At 46.2% G+C, this 25,341-nt stretch overlaps 2 protein-coding genes across 19 annotated transcripts in view; one reads left to right on the top strand and one right to left on the bottom strand.

Annotated features, from left to right (window-relative positions):
* The window catches only part of CRB2 (crumbs cell polarity complex component 2), a 54,112-nt gene extending 52,026 nt beyond the window's left edge, over positions 1 to 2,086 (bottom strand). For 2 of the 6 annotated variants that reach the window (XM_039730568.1, XM_039730572.1), the window contains exons 1-2: positions 1,955 to 2,086; positions 1,194 to 1,357 (exon numbers count right to left, since the gene is read on the bottom strand). The gene's annotated coding sequence lies outside the window, so the exon portion shown is untranslated. Of the gene's footprint in view, positions 1 to 1,193; positions 1,358 to 1,446; positions 1,467 to 1,820; positions 1,907 to 1,954 lie in introns of those variants that run through there. The other 4 variants (XM_039730571.1, XM_039730570.1, XM_039730574.1 and 1 more) reach the window with 4 other exon arrangements.
* Positions 1,974 to 25,341, top strand: part of LOC120512368 (spermatid perinuclear RNA binding protein) — a 59,434-nt gene continuing 36,066 nt past the window's right edge. For 7 of the 13 annotated variants that reach the window (XM_039730596.1, XM_039730593.1, XM_039730592.1 and 4 more), the window contains exons 1-2: positions 2,263 to 2,412; positions 24,756 to 24,931. In XM_039730596.1, coding sequence (XP_039586530.1) covers positions 24,929 to 24,931 — 3 coding nt within the window. In that variant the 5' untranslated portion in view covers positions 2,263 to 2,412; positions 24,756 to 24,928. Of the gene's footprint in view, positions 2,102 to 2,261; positions 2,413 to 24,755; positions 24,932 to 25,341 lie in introns of those variants that run through there. The other 6 variants (XM_039730590.1, XM_039730589.1, XM_039730588.1 and 3 more) reach the window with 2 other exon arrangements.

Raw genomic sequence — 25,341 nt, 5'->3', positions numbered from 1 at the left:
TCAGATGTTCTTTTCCTTGTTAAATGTATATCCTTGTACTGCAGTGCCAAAGCTCTTCCAATCCCCTGTACTCTAAATTAATCCATCAATCCCCTTTCCTCTGTGTTTTTGCCCTTGGCAAATCATTAGCCCAAGGGAGAACTCAACAGAAAAATTCAAGATTTCACTCAGACCACAGCTGAAAACATCTTTCTTGTACCTCTGCAATAACTCACCACCTGAGGTGCCATTTCTTGCAGATTTTTCCCTCCTCACTACATTTCCAGCTGCACTGCACAGCCACTCATTTCACAGCTGCCCCTTCCCACCCCACCATCCACACAGCAGCCTTTCTCCGTGCTGTATTTATGCTGTGTCTCTATTTGATGCAATCCATTTCAAATAAAACCGTTCTTATGCTAAGTCCTTGGACCAGTCCTTGATTTCCAGCTATTATCTTCTGCCTCTTTTCAAGGCCCACACTAATATTTTAAGGTCACACAGGAGATTTGGCTAAATTCATTCATCACTTTGAAATCTCTCGATCCAAGACATGAAAGCAGTAACTGAGATTCTTCATATTTGTTTCTCCTTTCTATCCTCAAACATGACAAGATAAAAGTCTGTTACAAAGGCAGAGCAGCGTCTGACTGTTCAGAACCAGGGTGACATCTCAGCCACAGGCTTGCAAAGGAGTACACAAAATGTAAGTGTAATTGGAACAGGGTGGACCTCCCCCTGCACATAAAGTTATTAATGCACACGTGCTTTCCACTTCCACTCTAATGCTGAAATCACTCTTTTCAATGAAAGTTACTGTTTCACTTTAGCACCACAAATCTCCTGATCCTGTGGTCTTTGGCCAAAGTTCCCTCAGAGGCTGCTTCAGCACAGCACGTTGTGTACTGATTATTTTGGAATAGAGCTCCCCAGTCCTTCATCTTCACAGCCTGTATAGAATCAGTTTTGAAAAGTATAAAAAGTGATACTGAATATGATTGCCATGCACACGTATGCTAGAAGCTGAGTTCAAAAAGGCACTTAACCTAGAAAATCTGGCAGAAATTCTGAAGCACTCAAGTGACTATATTGGCCATTTGAGTGTTGACGCACATGGAATGCTGAAGGATTATGAAGTTCTGTAACTGTTCTATGTAACACACATACAAAGAAGAAAGAAAACCCATCAGACTCAGCTCTCTCTCTCCTCATACCTAAAGGTTCTGCTCGTCGGGGCTGCTCTGGAGCACGATGAACATCAGCTCTGGGAGCTCTCTCCACCTCTGCTGCAGTGCCTGCGTGCTCTAGAACCTGTCTGGGATTGCGAAGAGCTGTTGCAGGGAGCTGAAAACTAGCTTAAACCCATTTGTCTTGATCTCTAGAACAGAAAGACGGAAATCAGTGACCACCACACTCCTTGTGCAGCCCAAACACACCACGAAAGTGCCTTGCTTTGTCCCCAGTCACTGAGGATTCCACAAGGACCTCAAACACAAGGCTTCCACAAGGAGCTCAACCGCTCACATGGTAACCCTACTCCTCAGCTCAGTTTGGGAGCCTGCTCTTTCTTTGGATTTGGCAGCGGGATGTTAAAACCCTCCAAGGTCGGGCGCTGCGTGAGGGGCCGAGGCCCTGCCGCACCCCTGCCCTGGCCCCCTCCCCTCAGCCCTGCCCCCGGGCCCGCCCGGCGCTCCCCTCAGCCGGCGGGGCCGGGGCTGCCGGAGCTATTCCCGTTCGCGGCCGGGGCCGGGGTCGCTGCAGCGCCGGTACCGCAGCATTGTCGGTGCCCGCCTCGGAGCGCCGAGCGCGGCCGGGGCCGGGCCGGCCCTGCCCTCACACACCTGCCCAGCCCGTGCCCTCAGCGCTGCGCACTCTGCGCCCGCCACGCTCGCGCCTACGCCGTTAGCGCGGCGGGAGCCCTCAGGTGCGGCGCCCGCGCTGACGACATTACGGAGAGTCCGTAACACACACCGACCTCTTGGAGGGGCTCTACGCAAGCGGCGTTTCCAGGTGCGGCTCAACCGCTCCCGCACCGCGCGACCACGGAGCGCTCCAAGCGGCAGCGCCGCTTCCCAGGCGGCGGGCGGGACCGCGCGGGCTGAGCGGGGAGCAGCGGCCGCAGGTGGGGAGCCGGGCGGGCCGAACCAACCTACGCCGATTCCGTAAGGCTGCGCCGGCCTGCAGGAAACGGCCGGGTCCGCGGCGCTACGGAGCCGGCGCAGGGCGGCGCGGTACCCCGTACGCAATTGGCGTAGGGCGCTCTCAGGTGCAGGGAAGGGGCGGGCGCGCGTTGCCCGGCAGCCGCAGCCTATGGGGGCGCGGGGCGCGGTCACGTGCGCAGCCCCGCTCGGCGCTGCGGAGCCGGAGGAGCCGGACGGGGCCGCGGAGCCGGGACGGGGCCGCGGGGCAGCGCCGGGGCCGGCGCCGAGCGGGGTGAGGCGGGCTGGGCGGCGGGGAGGGGTCGGGGCAGCGGGCGGCCCGTCCCCGGGGCACCGCTCCTCCCACTGCACCGGGCACTGCGGGCAGGAGGCAAGGGCAGGACACGGCGCGGGGGGCGGCGCGGGTGCGCACCTGTCCGGGCGCGCAGTGGCGGCGGGCCCGGGGCGCAGTGAGGCCCCTGTGCGCGGTGTTCCCGGGCGGCTCCCGCCGGGCTCGGGGCTCGGCCCGAAGTTCGGTGCGGCCCCGCGGGGCAGCCGCGTCCCTCCGGGCCCGGGCAGGCTCCTGGCTCCGGGCGCGCTCATCAGTGTTATGGTCCGTGGTTTGTTTGGGTTTTTCCTCCTCTTTCATTCTGTATTTGCTTTGCACTGGATTTTGTAATCATTAACGCGCTGTCCCTTCTGGAAGTGAGAGCGTGAAAGGGATAACCGGGGAGTCAAATGCCTGCCACTGGGTAGAGCAAAAGTTGAGTTTTGAGTCAAAGTGGAAATATGCATTATCTGGCTAAATGTCTTATTATTTATTTACATGGCTCTGAAAATGGTGCCTTGTGATTTACAGAAAGAAGAGAGTGAGCATTCCAAGCAGCTCCTGCACAGGGTATGGCAGAAGCGAAAATTTGTAATGTGGGGGGTCCTTGATACATTGGAATGAATTTTTTTCTGTATCTGTGTCCTCTAGTTTGTTAACAGTTTTTACAAGTTTTATTGTACTTTTTATTGTCGTGACAGCTCAGAAATGCTAAGTGTGGTTAAAGCAAAGGAAGATTTAAGTGGAGACTATTGTGAAGAATAGCACATATTTCAGATCTCCAGTTCCAAAAAATGTTTATGAAACTGTAAGTTAATTAAAATAGCTGGGCTGTTCAACTTAAATTAAAATACTTGTGTTCTAGCAAACATTTGAAGCCTGGCCTTCTACGGTAAAGACAGAAAATTAAAATAATTTCTTCCATTCATGCAGACTACTTTAACATCTTTAGAAAGAATGGAGAAGAAAGGACTGTTTGCAAACTTGGTCTGGTCTTCTTTGATGTTTAAAGACATGGTCACCATTTTTGAGAGGCAAAGGAAGCAGCCGTGGTGGCAGAGAGGAAGGAAGGAAGGAAGGAGTATGGAGCAGTGCTGGCTGCCTGGAGGGGAGGCCTTCCCACAAAACCTGTGGAATGGGAAGCGAGGCCTGGCAGGTCTCTGGAGAGGCTGCATTGCTGATCTCCTGTGCTTGCTCAGGGTGGTTGTTCTCTCTCTGAAGAGCAAAAGTGCTTTCCAAGAACTGAGTGAGCCCACCTCTTCCATGGCAGGTGTGCAGGCTGGGCTCTGGTTGTTCCCTGCCATGTGGAGAGGAAGGAGAGATCTGTGTCAGCACACTGCAGCTGGCTGTGGCTGCTACCAAATTCCTGGTCGTTTTCAGGAAGTTAGACTTGTCTCTGGAAGTTTTTGGCATGTATAATTTTCTTCTGTCTGGAGCTTTCCAACCATTTTCCTTTGCTTCATGTTGTAGAGTGCAGGGAGAGATGTGGAGAAGAGAGGGTAGGACAACCAACAGTGAGGGTTTAATGTTTTCAGTGCCCTGTTCCTCAGAACCTCATCAGTGGTGGTGCCAGTCTGGTGCTGCTTTGGATGTGTAGTTCAAAGAGAATCTTTAGTCTGGCAAGTTTGGTTAGTCCTGGTTTTATAAAGGGTTTTCTTTGCACGGGCTGTTCATCCAGACTCATTTCTCCTCAACTGTTGGCAGTATTTTTCACCTCTGCACAAAGTATCAGCCAGTTCTAGCTCTGAATATGAGATGGAAATCCAGGACTTGATTTCTGGTGGAACTGGAGCAAGATTGCACCCAGAGATAGCTGTGTGTTGGGGGAGCCCCAGGGGTAACTGGTGTCAAGGCTGCTGAGGAAGTGACCAAACCCAGCCTTGTGGCTTGTCCTGGAAGGAATTTCAGACACAGCTGATTTCAAAACAAAGGCTCAGAAGTAAATAACAAGACAGTGAGCAGTTGGAAAGGTACAACAGAAGATGGCATAAGGCAAGCCATGCCAGACCTAAACATGGCAGAGTAGTTTAAACTGTGGTGGGTATGTGGCTTTTGGTGACTCTTGTCTCTGCCTTGCACGCAGTTTTTCCATGGATGTTCATTCAGAATGCAATGCTTAAGGTCGCAGAGCTCTCTTCTTTTGAAGCCCCTCTGTTAATGTTCCTCAAAAGCCTGTGGGTGGACTGAGATTTTTTTTTGAACTGTGAAATCTTGTTTGGAAATAAAAAAAAGTAGTCTAAGAAGCTGCTTCATGTTGTGAAAAACCTCACTGTAGAATCATAAAAGCTGCAGTTTTTCCACGTTGCTTTGTAGCTTGGCATGTAAATAGAGCTCTTTGAAGAGCATATCCATGGCTGGAAAGGGGCAGTGGGAAAGGCTCTGGCTGGTTAACAAGCTTCTGAGTGTGTGAAAAGCCACTGTGGACATGCTGGGTGAAGTGTCTGTTAAAACATGCAACTCTGTCCTGGGCTGGTGAGGAACATACACCAGCAGTGACCTGGGTGTCACAGGATCACTGTGGAAGAGCAGAACGGTGGCAGTTTGTGCATTTGCAGCCTGGTCTGGGTGAGGAACATACACCAGCAGTGACCTGTGTGCCAAAGTATCAACGTGGAAAGAGCAGAACGGTGGCAGTTTGTGCATTTGCAGCCTGGTCTGGGTGAGGAACATACACCAGCAGTGATCTGGGTGTCACAGGATCACCGTGGAAGAGCAGAACGGTGGCAGTTTGTGCATTTGCAGCCTGGCTGGGTGAGGGGACTCGGGCAGGAGGCAGGGAGGTGCTGGGATGATCTGGCTGCTGAGGGAGATGAGGATGCAGAGGGTCAGTCTGCACCTCTCTGGGCTCACCTCCAGCTCACTTTGGGTTCCTGGTGTCTCTCACCATGCCAGCTCCAGTGTTTTGGGGTCTGTGCCTGACTTTGTACTGGGCTGGGAGAGCAAGGACTTTCCTGAACGGCCACACGAGGAGCACTTGGCTGCTGTGGTGTCCTGGGGTTGCTGTAGCAGTATTGGCAAGTGAAGATTGCTTTGCTGCTGAATATGCTGCAGTGAGGAAATCAAAAGGAGAATTCCTGTTTAAAGCAATATGAAAAAACTGTTGAGATTTAAAGAACAGAAAAATACAAGTCTCAAACCCTTCTGTAGAAACCACAGTTTGACTATGTTTCTTGTAGTTGTGGCATGATTTGACAAACAGAAACTTTGCACTTGATATTTATGGAAGGAGAAGCCTTACCTGAAAGGCATTGCTGGTATCTTTTGTTAAAAGCAATAATTGATACAAGCTACAAGGCCAAAGACAGTGGTTTTTTCCAGTTGTACTTCTGCAGTTCTTGGCACTTGTGTAGTTTTTCCTCCTTATGTGCAAGTTTTTCACTGAGCACTGATGACAGAAAACAGTGTCACAGCTCGTGTCAGTGGCAGCTCACAGAGGGACAGTGTTCCTATTTAACTTCTTTGAAAACCTCAATTCATGTCCCTTAACAAAAAACCTGCAGAGCAATTCTTAGGAATGATATGAGCGAGTAAACATCTTGCACTCTGGATTTTTAGACTTTATTTAGTAGCTAAATTACCTTATGTTTCTGGTCCTCTTACTCTGGTCATCATGGGATAGGAGGGGACAGAGTTCTTGGAGCCCACCCCAGGTCGGTGTGCTGTGTTGTGCTCCTAGCTCTGCTGTGCAGTGCACATCCTGACCTTTCTGCTGAATTCCTGTGTGGTGGCAGAATGTGGGGAAGCCCCAGAACAAAATCAGGGTCTGTGGTTTGTTCTGCAGTTTGTGAAGGTTTGTAAAGCATGGCCCTGGGCTGCTCTGCTGGGACTGACCCAAGGCTGGATTTTGTGTCCAGCTGAGCCAGGTTGATGTTTTTCTGGGCCACTGCACATCTGCCCAGTGGCTTCTCCAGGAATGAAGACCAGGGATTCATTACTAAACCTCTTGTGGTCTTTTGTCATTGATTTTTCTATAACTGTGCAAAACTTTGTAACTCTTCTGTAGTAAGATATTGTCACAACCTGCTGGTAACTTAAAGGTGTAAGTGGATGTTGGAGAGGAATAATCTTGTGAAATCCATTTCAGGGATCTTTTGGGTTGTGGAAACTTGAGTGATCCTGCCACATGTGTTGATTTACATTAGTTCCCTTATGTTGTGGTTTGGCAGGCTATTTAAGAGCCCTAAGACGTTCCTGTGATTGACATAACAAAATGTAAATTATATGCTGTTTTCCTAAGGTCTAATTTATCTGTCGTAAGGTTTGTGTACCAACAGTACTGAGCTCTTCTTACAATAATGTTTCCCTTTCATGTAATGCCTACACAGGGGAATTAAATTACCCTTAATTGTATGCTTAAAAAGAAAATAAAATTGGGGTGTGTATGGCTATGCCAGTAAATTAAATTTTGCTGCTTCTTGTTCTTTTTCTGCATTTAGTTTAAATTGTCCTTATTGAAAAATTTTATGTTTGAGTATCTGGTTGGGAAAAACACTCTTACTCGTGGGTAGCTGTGAGATGTCACAAACTTGAAGAAATCTTTTGAACCAGAATTAATTTAGATTTTAAAGCAGCACTTGGCATTTGGCTTGGCAGTAAATGAACTCAGTGGTGAGAAACTGGTGTTGCCCCATAGAAATTGCCCCCTGGTAGGAGCAGAAAGAGGGCAGGCTGAGTTTAGGGCCTTGTACTTTTCTCCTTTTCCTCTGATTCTTGTGGGGGAAGACACTTTGAACACATTTCTTGTTTTACTTGCAGCACAGCAGATTGGAGTGTTGGCACAGCATCTCAAGTGTTGGGCCCTCAGGAGTCTTTGGTATTCCCTGAGCCACGGGGATGATGTTCCATGGGGAATGTTCCTCTGGAGCCCTTGGGCTGAGCTGACAATGACCTGAACCAAAGGTTCCCTAATCCCAGCTCTCGTGGCAGGATGTGCCTTGTGGAAAGGCCAGCACAGCCCAGGGTGTGTGGGAAGCCCAGCCCCACAACCTGAGCAGGCACTTTGTGCTTGCAGAAATGAGCTTTGGCAGAACTCTCCCTCCAGAGGCTGAGGGGGCCTGGGGCTGTGGCAGGGCTTTTTGGGCACCCAGCAGCTGAATCTTTCCAGCAAGATTTTGCAAAAAAACAAACAATTTTTTACCATAGTTCCACTACCAAAGGTTCCCTAATCCCAGCTCTCGTGGCAGGATGTGCCTTGTGGAAAGGCCAGCACAGCCCAGGGTGTGTGGGAAGCCCAGCCCCACAACCTGAGCAGGCACTTTGTGCTTGCAGAAATGAGCTTTGGCAGAACTCTCCCTCCAGAGGCTGAGGGGGCCTGGGGCTGTGGCAGGGCTTTTTGGGCACCCAGCAGCTGAATCTTTCCAGCAAGGTTTTGCAAAAAAAAAAAATTGTTTACCATAGTTCCACTGACATTGTGAAATTAATACATCTTTTCTAGTCTATATTTTGCAGGGGATGGGTCCCATAACAGGATTGTGATGGGACCCATCATGGTTGATCTTGAAGGAGACATAAAGTTTTTTTCACTTGTTGCAGGGCTGTCTTTTTGGGGTTTTTTTAGGACATAGCAGCCAAAGCATGGGTCCCAATTTAACCCTCTCCATAAACATGGTATCTTTCTTCATAACATGAACTAACATAAAATCATACACGTGATATGTTGCTCACTAAAGAAACTGTACAAAATTCAGCAAGGAAACAAGCTGCACTCCACTGAATTTAGATGCCATTGTTGAAATAGGTGATGCTTTAGAATTGCCAGCTGGTATATACCTGAGTAAAGGTGTTTGATTGACAAGGTCTTTTTGCAGCCTGCTTAGCAAGACACTGACCAGTTGGACCAAACACATGATGTGGAGACTCCATGTCAGGAGAGTATGAATAGATCCATTCAACAAACCAATTAAAACTTGTATTAAAAAAGAAAATAGAAAGCATTTGACTCGGCTGCCCCATGGCAGTCAGCTGTGTTTCTGACAGAGCAGAAGCATGATCAAAGGTCCAGTGGTGGCCCCTTGTGTAGGAAGGTCTGTGGCACTGGGCTGCAGGTGTTTTTGTTACCCATGAAACAAGTCCCATCAGTGATGTGGAGTGCTGACTGCTGTGTGCTGGGGCTGGATCAGTTGGAAGCTGAATGCACATGACAGCTGTTTGTGTGGTGCTCATTCCCTGGCCGTGGTGGCAGTGGTGGCAGTGGCCCAGCCTGCGTGGCTGGTTGCCCAGCTGAGGAAGCTGTGTGATGTTCTGACAGGTGTGACTGCTGCTGGGGCTGGCTGAAGACAGCCATTTTCCAGTATGAAGACGATGATGAGTAATTTATTCCTATTTTTGATACAGCTGTGCTGAAAGGGGCAGCTCTTGGCATATGGAAACTTGCTCTTTTTCTCCAGGTATGGGGGCTGAGTTTGCTCTGTGACCCTCCTGGTGTTCTTCTACTTTTCCTTCTCTGCTCTGCCTCATTGCTGTATGTCTGATGTGACAGTCTGGGGGGATTTGCTTTAATGGAGAAGACTGGAAAAGAAGGGGAAGCTGTAGGTGTACAGCCTGTGACTCCAGGGAGGGAAGTACCAGAGAACAGACACAGCCCCTGGAAAGCTGAGGGCTGTGGTATGATGGAACAAACAGCAAACATGGGTCTTCAAGTAGGATACTTGATGAGATTTCAAGGAAACAGACACAGAGACTCAGAACATTTGGATTCCTACTCTCTGACTGGACTGCTCTTCCAATCCCAATCTCTTCCCCTTTACTCTGATAGCTGGTATAGCTCAAGAGAAGATAAGGGGAAAACACAAATGTCCAAGAACTGATATCTCCCCACCTGTGCTTTGAAGGATGCCTTTTCCATGTCAGAGGCTCTCAGTCATCTTTTCAGAGAGCTAAAACTGTTTGGTGAGCAGTTATTCCATGTCCTAATGCTTCATGATCTCTTGATTCGATGGCCAGGTAATTGGACTTGGCAAATAGATTAGGGCTTCTCTGGTTACCCAGTCATGCTCTCCAAGTCTTCAATCATGCAGAGACTTAATCTGCTCCTTTCAAGTGCTCAGCTGTGCCATTTGGGTGACCTTAAAGAGCATCACCGGGGCTGAGCTGCACAGTGTGCTGTGTGGGGATGGGGCGTAGGAGAACTGGGAGCACTGCTTCCAAAACTGGAAATGGGTAAAACTCTTCAACAGCAGGCACTGGGCAACACTGTGTTCCAGTGAAGAATGTCTGGCAATTAACCTGCGAGTATTGATGAGGGCAGCATTTGGCCCCTTTTCAGGTTCTGCTGCGGACTTACCACACAATTTCATTTCTTCGTGTCTGAAGTTCCCCCTATAAAGGATCTGAAATGTTTTCCTGTCTCACAAAAACCGTTATTTTAAAACCAGTAATAAATGTAGTCTGGTAAATATGGTGACAAGTGTTCTAGAAAAGGCAGGAAGAAAGGCAAATCCTGGGAAAAGGGCGGGGAGACAAAACCGATAACTTCTTTGCTTCTGGTGGGTGAGGGTGAAATTGGTGACTGCCAAAAATATGAGCTCAGAGAAGTAGCTTGTTCTGCTCTGAGCCCACATCTGTACACACCTCCTCATCTCTACAGATGGCCAGAAGGCTGAAGAGAGAACACAGTTGTCTAAATTTGTGTAAGAGAAAAGAATCATGACTCCCACCTTGGAGGCACATAAGAACCTCCTGTAACTGAGGGGTTTTTGACAATTTTTAAAATTTGGTTGAATTTTCAGTCTTAGCAAATTTTGTGGAACCTGACACTGTTCATAGTTGCTAGATAAATAACTTCTAAAATTTTAATTTGTGTTAGAAGATGACTGTCTGGAATGGCAGTCTTTATTCCTGCAAAACTGGCCTGCTAAAGAATATATTTGATCCAGAAGTCATCCTTGCATGCTTATACTTTAGCAACTCATAAGATGCTTTTCCACTTAAGATTTCATAGTTCTTCGTGTTTTAGAAATAACAACTGTCACAATCACAGTGATGGTGCTGTTTGGATAAATCCTGATAAAAGGCATGAAGATAAAACCAAAATATTTTTGCTTTCATATTTCTTTTCTCCTACCATTCGTGTGGGAATGAGATTGTCTTTTACACTGAATATATTCATATGGTCTGTTTTATCTTTCGGGGAATTCAGTAATTTTCCTTTTGTTAGCTCAGGAGATAAAGGATATTCTTTTAAGCAGGTAGTTGGGAGTCAGTACTATATAAGTAGTGATCTCCTGACCAAAAACCTGGTTTTGTGGATGTGGCCTTACGTAATAAACTAACAGAAGAGAGCAGCTTACAAAGTGCATCTTTGACAGGTCTCTGATCAAGCCCATTCTGTGCAGAGAATGAATACTGAATGTCCCTGACTTGTGACTGTAGATACTGTTCCCTTCCACCCCAAACACTGAGGAGCCTGAAACTGGAAACCTCCTGGTCCTTTTAAAAACAAACGAGCAATTTTGTTTAACTTTTTGCTGCGGGTCAGGAGCCTGAGCTTCATGCCAAGTTTCAGCGTGATCCAAAGTAACACTGCAGACTTATGGAAAACCTCCTGCAAAATGGAACTGGTGAAGCTGGGACTGTTGAGGTGCTGTGATTTATTACAGCAGATTCTTAGAAGGGGAATAAGAGATGTCCTGCCCTGAACATCCTTCAGTAAATGACAATTCTTAGGTGAGAATTTACCAAGTGTAAAGGTGAAGTATTTTGTGTTCCTGAATATGGCTTCTACATGTGTTAAAACAGCCACATTAGAAATGGATCTGCTCTTTCTGTGCAGTTGGGTGGTAGCTGGCCTCTGTTTTGGTTCCCTTGAGATGTTTCCAAGTGTGCTTTTAGTGGTGCAGCAGCCCAGTGCCACTGTCATAACAGCATTCCACCCTCCGTGAGGAGTTGCAGCAGCAGCACACATGGAGGCACTGGTCTCCCTTGCAGGGTGAGGACACTCATCCTTCCAGCACTGTCTGCAAAACTTTCTCAGGTGGCTGTTCCATGAAGTTTAGAAGAGGAGCAAGTGTGCTGAAAGACTCTTAAGGGCAAAGAGGATTCGGAAGCATTTGCAGAGAAATGGGCAACTCCACAGCTGAACTGACTGATGGGGATCAATGGATTGCCCAGGGAGGCAGAGCAGCCCAGGGGAAACTGTCACATATTTCTTCTGGAGTATCCATTTACAGTTGGATACAGCCTCTGCAGTTACTGCAGGGTTTGAATATCATTGAACTGGTGCTTCTGCAGTTGCTGTAGAAACTGTTGGCTCAGGCTGTCTCCTTGCAGCTCTCCTTCAGAGGAAGGACTGCTCAGGGAGAGCTTGGCTGGGCATGGGACTCACTGGTACGTTCCCTGTTTCTTTCACACTGCGATCTGCAATCTTTATTTTAATACAAATCCCTTGGCTAGCTTTTCTCTTGCTTATAAATGTTTGATCTGTATGTGGTACTCGCAGTGAAGGAGTCCTCTTGTGCCAGAAGAACAAAGACTTGCTTTCTGCTGGTGCTGGGCACCACTGATTTGCAGTAGCTGCCTGCTTTTGGTGCCAGTTTTAGCAGGTGCACCTTGTCTCAATGAGTTCTCTTTGCCCTCATCACACAGCACAGTAGCAAGTCTCATGCACAGTCTATAGAAGACTGAATTTTGGCAGAGAGCTGAAGAGTTGAGGATTTACTGTACTTCCCCTCTCCTTCTATTGCTCTGCTTCCATTATTTGTGCTCCTCTTGTTGCAGCTGGACTAGGTGATCGATGTAGCTGACAATATTCTAACAGAGTTTGAAATATCTCCTGAAACGATCAAAGTAGCCATCCTGAAAGAACTCACAGGAGTTATAAACTGCTTTTGGATGGCTGGAGCTCAATGTGGAGCAGTCCAAAGGGATCTTGTTGGGGGGGTGGTTTGGGTGCAGGCAGGGGAAGCCATGCACTCCTGATCATCTGGGAGTTCCCAGTGGTTTTCCTGGTTTGTAAGAGAGATGCTCTCAGACCCTGTCCATCCTTTACATCTGATTTTAGGTGTTTCAGATGGTCACTCAGTATCTAATGTGAAAGCTGGGTTTTGACTAGTTATTCTGTTGGTTTTTTAAGAGAGAGAAGAAGAAACTCCCTTCTCCTCCAGAGCCCACTCCTGTGTGAGTTGGAGCTTTAGAAAAAGCAAGTGGCAAAGAGAGCCTTTGGGTTTTTCTTCAAAGCCCTGATGTGCTAGAATGTGGTGTGCAGAGGAGCTGCCTGCAGAGCCTCCCCTTGTCTGGCACACTGGCTCAGTCCCTCGATAGCCTTCTGAAGTGTTCTTGTTTCTTTGGCTTCTGTTCTTCCTGAGAACAGCCTGTGTGTGTCCTGCTACCTGACAAAAGAGGGGCTCCATTGGCCTCTTTTGGAAAAGACACAAGGTTCCTGAGTCCTTGTCAGTTTGACTTTCAAAAGAGCACGGTGCTCAAAAAATTTGATGCCTGAAAGTAGGACACACTGTGAATTAGGTTCCTGAGTTTAATCACACCATGTTCAGATACTGAATTGCTAATTTGACTCTCATGAATGGACAGGTAATTGTTGTCAAGCAGTTTCCTGGGACAGTTTGCCAAGCTGGCCTGTGAGGAACCCATGATCCCGCAAGAGAGATTGAATAACAAAAGCAGCCAGGAATGCAGTGTCTGTTCAAATTAAACTAATGAAGCCTAAGGAGGTGGAAAGCTAGAAAGGGAAGAGGATGCTCCATGCTTGGTGTGTGTAGTAAATTAAAAAATTACACTGTTCCAATGGTACCACTGAGTTACTGTGGCCCTGGGCAAGTCACTTGGATTTTTGAGCAGTGGGTCTCTTCCCCATGCAAACACCACAACACACCTAGCACAGCAATTAGAGAAGTGATGTTTGAAGAGTTGTGAAATTCTTGAGTATCTAAGGTCTGATTTTGGTTCTTTTTTCCTAATAAAAGTACATTGAAACTTGATAACTGCAATCAAAATAGAAAAGAGTGAGTAATGTTTTTTCAGTCTCCTTTAAAGTCCAGCATGGAGGTGTCCATCTCCCCCAGGTTTGCAAGAGGAGGGTGGGCAGTCCTCTCTGGTTTCTGGGAGACAGAGAAGTAATTGCCAAGATTTCTGTGGTTTGTTACCTCTGAGCTGTTTCATTCAATTACTCTTTGTGGTGTTGAAAAACATGCTTTATCTCGAGTGGCTGCAGAAACTGCAGGGTTTGCCAGTTCCACAAAGCACCTTGTGACACCTGCATGCTTTGATACCTCATTGCAGGATTTAGGAATGAGATCAGTCTAGAAATGCAGTATATTCTCCCCATGGTAAATGGGAAAAATTGGCCACAACCACTTGGATGCAGCTCTGAAGTGGTGTTATTCACCAAACTGTGCTCATCCTTCAGTGGGCAGAACGTTGGTTCCTCTGTTAGCTTTTAACTTTCATGGCAATGTTCCAAGAGGAAAAAACAGTACTTAAGTTTCATTCTTAGCACAGAGATAAGCAGAATGTCTCTGTCATTTGTCTGAAACCATGTGGTGAAAGGCATGATTTTTTTTTTCCTGACAGTTTTGCAGAGTAATAGGACTGACCATGATTTGGATTGCACAAGACACGTGCTGGGTTACTTCAAAGTCTGCCAAGTTTTCATTTGCAATTTCTGGAAAATTTAGAACAGAAACATCTGAATGTCTGCAGAAATCATGCTTCTAAATTTAACTTCTGGATTTTGTGTTGGTAAAGCATGAAATTGCCTGGTAATATTTGTCCATTGAATTTCAAGGACAGCCTTTCCTTATGTTGACAGTGTTGTACTGGTGGTTCTGCTGTTCTGTTCCTGGCCCTGCAGAGTGTGAATTATAAATGTTTGGAGCAAAATGCTCAGTGAAAAGGTGTTAGCTAGGTTTAACTAGTTTCTGTTTCTGTCAAAACAAGCAACAAGCCTTTGCAAGAATGTTCTTTTACCTTGTTATTGTTTTCTTCAGTGTATTTCTGCAGTTAATAAATAATGACCTGACTCTCCCAGGCCAGTAAGAACTGTTTCTGAACACCCTGTTACAGCAAGTGTAGGAGTTTGCAAATATCACTGAGGAAGCCCAATACAAGGACTTTTGTTTCCACAACAGAGGAGCTGTGCAAAGCAAAGAACTCATAAACCAGCAGAACCAAGTGCTTTTTCAGTGCACAGAGTATTTATGTACTTTTTAAAAAAATTATTTTCACTAACACAGAAGCATCAGGTTATAGAGATGAATTCTGTTTAACTGTGGAATAAGATAGATTGATGGCATTATAATCTGATATTCTTAGATCACTAAAAGTATAGTTTTGGACTGAAAACCAGGCAGGTTTTTTGTGCTGACAGGAGCAGAGTTCAGTATAATGGTGGTGTTGACATGGATGCAGGTTACCACAGGTGGCTAAGCAGGCAATAAAAACATTTACACTGTAATCTGGACTGAGGGATGAAAGGGTTTCTAGCTCTCTGCCCACCTGAGGAGAACTCCCTCAGTCTGTGGCAGCTGGTTTCTGATCCTGGTTTTGATCCTGCCTCTGCATCCAGAACCCTGTGCTCTCCTACCCTGACAGGTTGTGGCTTCCCAAGGGCAACTCCTTTTGAGAATAAAATAAACCCCATCAGTGTTGCATTTAGGCACAGCAGGTTTCCTGTTATTGGGGGAACTGAAGTGGCCAGACACAAACTGCAGCTAATGGCTCAAAATAAACTAACTTTGATTGTTTCTCTCTAGTCTTTCCCTGGACAGTAATTCCAAGTGTTACTTTTAGCAGCTCTAGTGTATGAAAGGAGCTCTGGGGACAGAGAGTTCTGTTGTTGAGAGCTGGTGTCCCTGCAAGGCTGAGAGCACTCGGAATGCTGCTATTGATTGGCCGGGCTGTTTGCTCCTCCCAAAGTGGGGTTTGCCCCTGCTCCAGGAGCTGCAGCAGCTGTGCCACACCCCTGTCCGTGTGTGTGCCAGCCTGCCCGGGGGGTTCCTGACCTGCCCAGGGGGTTCCTGACCTGCCCAGGGGTTCCTGACCTGTCCAGAGGGTTCCTGACCTGCCCAAGGGGTTATTAACCTGCCCGGGGGTTCCTGACCTGCCCAAGGTGTTATTAACCTGCCCAGGGGTTCCTGGGCTCCTGGCCAGTGTGGTGCCTCCCAGGATGCTGGTCCTGTTGTGCTGTTCAGAGGTTGGGTGCTCCATGCTGCTGGGAGGACAGGGTGTGATGTCTGGTGGAGAATGCAAAGGCTGAGGAAGTTTCTTCAGCAAATGAAGAGCTGGAAGTGTTTTTGGTGCTCTTGTGAGTGGCATGATGAGATGACATCACTACTAATAACGAGAAATTGAACTAATTCATAGCCCTGTAGGAAATGTAAAGGAAGAGGCCAAACCAGCTAAGTTGTCTGTGGTTTAAAAACACCATCCATCTGGGACTGGTGCATTTATCCTGAGAGCTCCTTTTTCTCCCCCCCAGATTTTATTTGAAGTTCAAAAGATAAAAAAAGATTAAGTTAGCTTCTCAAGTTTGAGATCAATTACTTAGCACAGTTCTGTTCTCCAAAGATACTGGAGAATACAGTATTACAGACACCTAATTTAACTTTTTTTTTTTTTTAATTTCAATGACCTCTTAAAAATAAGCAAACAAAAAAAGTCTGTGGAATTCATTACTCATCTCAGGATGTTCCTAAGGATCAGACTAATACATAGAACTTAGGCTGAGAAATTAATTTTGTAACCTAGTTTGTGGTCTACAAACTGAGCATTCCCACCAGTGATGGTCCCTGCTAAAGTGATCCTTTTTTTCATTTCCATGGCTGTACCGTGCTGTGTGAACTGCAGAGGGGAATAATAGATGAGTTGTGCAAGTGAAGTTGGCAGGTCTGACAGCACGTGTGTGCAGTGGAGGTCTGCTGAGGCAAGAGCATGCTGGATTGAGCCCATCCAAAATATTTTAGACTCATGCTTTTCCAGGGAAATAGGACTATTGTTTTTATTTACTAGTTCTGTACATCAAACAAAAAAAGTCTGTGGAATTCATTACTCATCTCAGGATGTTCCTAAGGATCAGACTAATATATAGAACTGAGGAAAGGCTCAGGCTGAGAAATTAATTTTGTAACCTAGTTTGTGGTCTACAAACTGAGCATTCCCACCAGTGATGGTCCCTGCTAAAGTGATCCTTTTTTTCATTTCCATGGCTGTACCGTGCTGTGTGAACTGCAGAGGGGAATAATAGATGAGTTGTGCAAGTGAAGTTGGCAGGTCTGACAGCACGTGTGTGCAGTGGAGGTCTGCTGAGGCAAGAGCATGCTGGATTGAGCCCATCCAAAATATTTTAGACTCATGCTTTTCCAGGGAAATAGGACTATTGTTTTTATTTACTAGTTCTGTACATCTCTAAATATGTTTGTGGCTCTTTTTCTTTCTCTTAGCCAAGCTGGCACTTCCTGCTACAAGATCTTGTCCAAATGGTGGCCTTGGGTCACAAATGTCAGTTCTTTCTCTGCCGTCTCAGGCTGCTGTGGTGTTTTACTTTGATGGATATTGTTGCTAGCTTTCATGCCTAAGTAACCTAATTCAAATCTTTGGGTAGGGTTGTAATGCACTTGAAGCAAATAATTGTGTTCTGAGGCTGAAAATGGATGCCAGGGTACCCCTCCCCAGAGACAAAGCCCAGTGCTCTCTGCTGAACGGGTGCTGGGTTCCAAAGGCTTTCAGAAGAGCCAAATTTGTTCCCTAAACAGCCCCAGATTTTAGTTAAGAATTCTGTTTCAGACCTTTCTGTGGCATTGCATGTTGTGACATTGAATCAAACTTTAAAGTAATGTGTTTGGATGGGCAAGAGATGGCAAGAGAAAACACTTAAAACCTTAAGCTTTTAGTAACCCAGAAACTTTGACAATGTGTTCTTTGACAAAACAGCCAATTAGTCAGGAAGTAAAAAATTATCCTGGACTTGTTCAGGAGTCAGAGTGGAACTAAAACATGGGAAAAGTCTGATGGAGGATGTGCACTGGCTGGGAGCACAAGAGCTTTTTACACAATACTCACAGAGTCTAGTGATCTTCCATCCCAAATCCTTTTAAATCTTCTCTCTTTAATTAAAAAAAAAAAAAAAAAGAAGTCACTGAGGCAGCAAGACTGACATACTAGAAAATGCATTTCAGGGGAGAGTCATGAATGTTTAAACTGGCTGAAAGGCAGCCAGGCACAGTAACCAAGGGGGTTTGCAACACTGCAAACACAGGGTCTGTATAATTGACATGAGGGAAGAAATTCTGGGGAGAAACTTCCTTCAACTGCACCATTGAGGGTTGCTGAAATTTTAGTCAGGAGAGCATTTATTCTTAAAAACTTCTTCATGCTTTGACACTTGATGTAAACACTGGGAAAACACAACTGTCAAACACATATTTGCATTGTGCTATTTGTAAGAATTACTACATTTGCTTTGTTTATAACCAGGGCTTTAGAATGCATGTTGCTTTTCTCTTTGCTCTTACCAACTCCCAGGGTGAGCACTAGCCTGGGCTGCAGAGCAGGGGACACCACAGAGCCAAAGTGTTTGGCTGCTGCCTCTGGAACTGATGAAAAGGGCAAACCACCAATGCAGGCAGATCCAGTGCTACTGTAGGACACTTTGGGCTCCAGCCTCCTTTTTGTTGCAATTGTATTTTATTTACTGCCAACACAGGGAATGCCATGCTTTCCAGCCTTGCCATGAGGTGCCTTTGCTCCCTGGGCAGCTCCCCCATCCTGGAGAGTCCCTGGGCTGCAGTCGGGCCCACCTGCACAATCCCACATTCTATGGGATGTGAATCAGCAGCCCAGAAACTGGGGCACTGCAGCTATTTCAGGGAAGCTGAAGGGTGCTGGGAAGGCACGTCCCTGTTCTCAATCTCCTGCACACCGTGGCTGTTTCCTGGGGTGGTTTCTGACCAGGGACAGCCGTGCAGGTGAAGGCAGTGCTCACAAATCCAGCACTGAGGGAGTCTGTGTGATCTGGAGATGGGCAAGGCTTTGGTGCTGGGCTGTGATGCAGGACAGGGCTGGCGTGGTGAGGACCCAGCATGGCACAAACTGGGTGGAGGAGGTAGAGCTGTGATTCTCTTTTGGAGAATGTGATGTCATTTCAGGCATAGATCCAGAATTTTGCTTAAACCAGCTCTGTCTCTGGAAAAATGACATTGCAGATGGTGAGTGTCATTTCAGTGTAATGAAATTCTGTTATTAATTTAGTTAATTTTTCAACTGTAAATGAATGCAGTCTGAGTTAAGAATTTCCGATGATTTTGAGGGTGGATATCACATTATGACTGCAAAGTACCTTCATGTTTCCTTTGACCAGTTTAGCCAGGAAAGCAGGAGTGCAGCATTAGGGTGTCTCAAGTCACAAATCAGTTCAGTGTTTCACAGATATTGAGACACTGAGAATCCAGTGGTGGTTTCTGCCTTGTCTCAAATGAATACTTTGCTATTCATTATTTATGTACTATCTAATCTGTAACTTTTTATTTAAGACACCTGCCAAGAAATGCACCCTTTAAGATATTTTGTCTTCTGCAGTGCTCAGTTTTACAGGCAATTCAGTTTTGCATATTTCTTACTGTTTGAACAGGAAAAACATTAAACTGTTCATGTGTCAATTTGTTATTTAAGTGTCAGCAGCCAGTTTTTAAAACTTTTTGCACTTGGTCTGTCTCTAGTCAGTCTCACATCTTGACACCCATACCAGGAGGTGAAGGCAATTTCAGAATTATTTCATTAGAGACCCTCTGTAGCCCTGGCTCTGCTGGGGGTTTTACAGGTTTCAGGGAATGTGAAGCCAGATAAAAATCTAGAGGGAGATGTAAAAAATTGATGTAAAAAATACCTTGAGGTGTGCAGCTGGTGTGCTGCTCTGAAGACCACCTGGTGAGTGTGGTGAATGCCTTCCTGTTCTCAGGGGTCTGTAGTAGGTTCAGTCCCAGGAGGATTTATATTCTTTCCAAAACTCTTATCTTATACATTACAATTCAATAGCTGCAGTTATTTCTACTAATGTCTATTTCTTTCTGAGACTGGATGGTGTGATTCTATCTGAAACAGAGCATTTTTTTCCTCAAATGATTGCATATGTGCTCACACAGTGCCTCTGTTGTTCCTTTTTTAACCTTCCTGTTAGGCTGGTAATGATTTCCCCTTAGACCATCTTTTCACCTTCTTTCCAGGAGCTAAAAATATGATCTACACTCTGCACATCCCTGTTTCCTTTACCTTAATGCATTCATTTAGATTAAGCAATTGCTTGCCTTTGATTCTTCAACTTCTTTAATTACTGTACCAGTGTGATTTTTTTCGCTCTTCCTTCATTCCTCCCTGCACAGTGGAGGGGTCTCCATGTGTTCAGTGGTTTCCAGCTGCATCTCTGAGCCCAGGGTCCTGCCTTGGCACAGATGGATTCTCTCCAGGAGCTCCCCAGCAGCTTCCTGCACGCTGACAAGAGGGCAGCTGTGCTCCTTGCTCTGTGAGCACTGCCACAGCTCTGGAGCTGGAAGGTGACTTTGATTTCTCTCTTCTGATGGTGACGTGTGCTGTGGTTCCAGATCTGCTTATCAAGTTGTGCCTCCCCTGTCTTTGGCACTCAGAGCTGGGTGTGGGGCTGCCTGGCAGGGGCTGCTCCCCAGAGATCTCCGAGCACAGGAGCCCTTGACTGAAATATTAAGAGAACTGAAGAGGCAGGAGTAATCCCAGACTCCAGTATTTGTTGTATGAAGTGTAAGAGTTTGCCAGAGGAAGTACCTTTTCAGCTTCTAACTATAGTGTTGCTTTGTAATTATTCATTTGGATGGAAAATTCCAGCCTTCTAAAGGTTATCCCAGATGCAACTTTGCCAGGAAATGCATTACATGGAAAATAATAAAACTCCTATGAATACACAGTCTCCAGGTGAAACTGGATGCTGAGCATACTGCTGGAAGCAGTCTGGGCCTTGTTAAATATGTGTCCCAGTGTTACTGCTCTCCACAATGCTGCTGGGGCTCCGAGTGGCCAGGATTTCTCTTTGTGTGGGGAAGGGGAAGTTCCATACAAGGAGCTGGGATTTTAAACAGTGAATATCTGCACAAGGCACAGGTCAGTCGTATTTTGCAGATTTCTCTGCCCTGTGCTCCTCTCTGAATCCTCATGAATTGTATTTCTTATCTGTTCCCCCCTGGTTTGTTGATACTTTTAACATGAGGGAAAACTATTTTGATATTTCTCTGTCAGTTATTTTGACATTAATCAACACTGCAGATCTTGTTTTGTTTGGTGTCTGGGTACATCATAAAGAGAGTTGCTGAAAGAGTTCAATTACAATATCAGCATCTCTGCCAAATGTATTGAGCTGTTCTGAAAAGCGGCTTGTCTTTTCTGACCCAGATACACAGTTTCCAACTGTGGGAGATGCTGCCAGAAAGGCTCTTGGCAGAAGGCCAGCAATAAAATTATACTGCAGAAAAACACAACATATTTTCAGCAGCACTTTGTGTGGTGTGATGAAAAATTACCTGTCTCCTGAATGCAAAGCAGAGGCTAAAATAAACTTCCAAACCGAAGTTGCAAGCCTCTCACTCTGACTTTGGAAGGTAACAAAAACCGGTATAAATTCCAGTTATTTTCTGTTATTGTGTGTGATACACCTCATTGCTTTGTTATTAGCAACCTCTGTTGTTCTTGTGCCCTGTCAGTATAAACTCTGTCTGCTCTTGGGGTGCTGCAAACTGCAGTTTCCCATGGCAGACACTGGTGTTGGGTAGATTTGGAAGGTGGAGGGTGTTTTAATGCTTCAGCTGAGTATTGGTAGTGTGTGCCTTCTTGATGGAGCATTTGAAACCAGTTTTCATGGTGTTCTACTTGGCCTGGCCAGGAGCCTGGAGAGCAGCTCACTGAGTGAGGGGTTTGGAGCTCTGGTGTCCAGTGACCCCAGTCTCCTCTCCTCTGTTGCAGCAGTAACACTTCTGTGCAAGCTGCAGCTGCAAGGATACTGGAGAGCCAGACACAGTTCATGTCTCCTTTCTGGAGGCCCAGAGCACTCTAATTCTGGTATTTCAGTTTCCATGGAACGCAAGTACCTGTTTCTCCTCCCTTTTCACCTCCCTGTTCACTGGGAGGTAGCTGAGCATATTCATCACCCCTGGCTGTTTAACTTCTGTCCCCTGGGAATGCAGCTGCACATGCAGGAATATCTCCTACTACAAAAGCCTCATCTGAAATTCTTTTTGCTTGTCTTGAGCCAAAGCATAAACTTCCTCTGTGACGGATGGGATGTTTAATGGAAACGTTGCTCCACTGTCATGGTGTTTTAATAACATTTCTAATGTGTCAAATCCCCAGTGATTTTAAACCACACTGCAGACTCTGCGCGGCTCCACTGTGACCTGGTTTGGAGACAGAGATTATTTACTCTGCTTTTACACTTTAGGGGCACATGATGCACAGCAGAAGTGACTTTTTTCAAGGTCACCAAGGTCTCAGTGGTGCAAGGAGCTTCCTGTACAAGTCTCCTTGCAAGTGTGGGTGGCTGCCCCAAGGTAGGACAGCCACACATTTAAAGGTTGTGCTTTTTAGTCTGAGCATCAACTGTTACTTTCCTGAGGATGCAGGAGCAAATATCCTGCTATAGTCTGGTTGAGGAATGAGACTGTTGGATTTATGGAATTGCTGCTCACTTCACATAATGCTTTCTGATGTATTTGGTGCTGAGCTATGTTATGCTGCCTTAGTCCATATGGTTGGAGCAGATTTGATTTTGGTTTTCCTTAATTTAATTCTGTGTGCTGTCAAATATACTTTATTCTGTATATTGTGTCTGCACTTTTATAGTAAACTCCCTCCTGTGTAGTGCTTTTGTTGAAAATGTTTTCTCAAAGTCTGAACTAAATTAGGGTTTCACTCCTATGCGTGTTTCTGAAATATTCGTAGGATGTTAATGACTTGGAAGACATCGTGTATCAGCTTTGACTCAATTTTCAGGATTTTTTTCCAGCTTTCTGAATTTTGTAATAAAGATCCCTTTGTAATTAATCTGTCTGTGCCCTGACTTCAGCCACACACTGCTGAAAAAAGGGGAGGTACAGAGCTCATAAATACCTCCACCCAACAACCTTTACCCCAAAACAAGAAAGCAGGTCACTGCTGCAGACACTGCTGGGCAGAGTACGGAGAGGTGCTGGGGTTTTCATCAGCCCAGCAGAGGCTGACCCCCACTGTGGCTGTGACACATTCATTTCCAGCCTGTTTGGGATTGTTCAAGAAGCTGGGAAGCACCCAGCAGGGCAGGGCTGCCCCCGAGGAGGGAGTGTTTGCAGCCTTGCCCTCTGGACAGCAGCTGCTCAGCACTCGGTGAGCACCAGAACTTGCTCAGCCACCTCTCTGGGCCATCTGCTTGCCTCAGCCTGGGAGAGCTGATAAGCAACAGCTTGCAGCAGTCTGGGGAGGGAGCTGGCCTGGAGTGTGCTGCAGTCTGGAGACATTGCACTGGGCACATGCTGAAGTCAGCAACACATCCCAGTGTCCTTCTCTCTGCCTGGAACTGCCAAGTTACAGCTAGCACAGGAGATAACAAACCAAAAATGTGAAATGTGGGAGTGACAGGGAAGAAGAGTAGGTGAAGATAGCTGGAATTCAGTTTGGAGAGAGAAATAATTTGAAATAGATTATCTAGAAATGTGTCTCATAAAAGTCTCTCTAGTTTGCTATTTGCTGACTCAAGTTAATATTATTACACAGCAAAATGACCTTGTAAAGAGTCTGGCTGGTTGTGGAGATGGTGAAAGGCTGCTGAGTGTGGAGGAGCTTATGACTAGTTCACAAAATAAATACTGCCAAAGCAGTGATCTTTGCTTAGTTTTCCTCCCAGCTGCCCCTGTCTGACTTCCAGGATCTCTTAAGAACATCCCCTTTGTTGATTGCTTCTGGGAAGCAGTTTGGTAGAGTTAACACACCTTGGTGGGCACAGAGCCTCTGTGATGAGAAGTGGGGTCAGTCAGTGTTTTCATTAGCTTGCTTTTCCCAAGTATTTTTAGTATGATTGCACTTAACTCTCTTGGGGTTTCTTCCTTGGCAGTTTTCAGCTGCACAGTGTTCTTGTCTGGCTTTTTGTTTTACCCAGTTCTGCATCCTCAGTTCAGTGGTGTGACTTACAAACAACTATCAGGCCCTTGCTGCCAAAGCCACTGGTCCTGTAAACCTCCTTAATTTGTTCCCAACCAGGGAAATAGGGAAGCACGATCTGCTGTTACCTTCTCCCCTGTCACATTCAAATCTCTGTGGGATGCAACATTTTAATTATTCCCTGTCACATCACAGGTTTAAGTATCTCCTCAGCTTTCATGTCATCTCACCTATCCCTCTGCTGTTGCCAAACATGCTTTTAATTTCTAACAATGTCAGGCTTCTCTGACACACAATATGCAAAGTGTTGCTGGAGAAGGGCTTCAGCATACAGAAGAAAATTAAACATTGTGTGTGTGTGTCAATCTGCAGAAATTTACTGACTGGGTTTCCAGTTGCTTCAAGATGTTGCTGGAGAGCAAGGAAAACAGGAATTTTCTGCAAGGACTGGAGTGTCTTGCTGTGCAGTGAGCTTATGCTTCCCTCTCACATTACCTGCTCTGTTCATCTGCTCTTCTCTCTCACAGAGCATTTCTTTGCAGTTTCATGGTGCCAGGGCTGGTGTTGTTTCCCAGTTTAGTACAAGAAGGCTGCTCTTGCAGGATCTTTTCCATGCTGTGTGCTGGGAGAGGGAGTGCATGGGCAGCACAGGCGGTGTGGGTGATCTCAGCTCCTCGCAAGTCTGACGTCTGCACTTTGGTAGCATGTGCTTGTCTGCCTTTAAATAACAACTTGCAGTTATTGCAACCCCAGGCCTTGCTTCCTGTGCAGCATCTGACACAGGATTGAGGGCTGCACTGAGGATTTCCACAGAGAATTACCTTCTGCTAATTGAATGTAGTGGGTTTAATTCCTAACATGCATGCGACACAAAAATAGAGACTCTGTGAGCTGGTTTCACATGGAGCATGTTTGCCATGTTGGATTTCCTGTCTTCCTCACCCCAGAAGCTGGGATTGCCAGGTGGCTGCCAAACGTCCCTGGGATCAGCTCTAACTGGCACGGGAGAGCCGTTACATGTGTGTGGGCACATCACAAAAAAGTTGCTTTCCACAGTGACATCTGTTTGCTCAGATATAAATGGATCAGTGACTGTCCCATCTGGAAGCTGGGGTGCTTTGAGCAGTGGTTTGCCTCAGCCTCGTGTGCTGCATCCAGCACTTCTGGAATCAACACGCCATCACTGCTGATTTCAAGTTGTTTCTCTCTTTTTGCAGGTGAATTAGAGAAAGTGACTCCCAGAGCACCTTGGCTGTATGAACTCTTGAGCTGTCAAGGGACTGAGAGGCTTATGAAGAGGTTCTGTCAGGCAAAACAGTGCTTAGCAAAGACACCAAGGAGGAGGGAAAAGGAGAAAGGGAGGGAGAGAGAGCTGAAACACTAACAAACCATGGTAGGTATTTGTTGTCTTTCACAGGGGTGCACTGAAAGTGTTTGCTGCTGCCAGGCTTGCATGGGGCCTGATCAAACCCGAGAGAGGGGATTTTCTGACCTTGCACTAACTGAGGGATGGTACTGTGTGCTTTGAGCAGAGCAAGTGAGGTTTGATGTATTGTCAGCCTCTTAAAGCCAAAGAGTGTTCTTGTGAGCCTGCAGTACATGAATTATTAAATACGAACGAAGGGGATGCTCATAAGGTTTTCTAATAAAACTGGCATTAGCAGGCTGTAGCAAACAGCATCAGTGACCTTGAACTCACAGATTTCATTACCAAATGCTCACATTCCCCTTCCACCTCTACCTCACAAAAGCAAGTTTTGATTATTCACGCGTGTGTGTGTGATTGAAGGTGCCTCTGTACAC

Source organism: Passer montanus, unplaced genomic scaffold (assembly GCF_014805655.1).
Source record: "Passer montanus isolate IOZ18808 unplaced genomic scaffold, ASM1480565v1 scaffold73, whole genome shotgun sequence".
Lineage (NCBI taxonomy): Eukaryota > Metazoa > Chordata > Aves > Passeriformes > Passeridae > Passer > Passer montanus.
The sequence above is the reverse complement of the archived record's forward strand: the minus strand, read 5'-3'. Positions and strand labels throughout refer to the sequence as shown.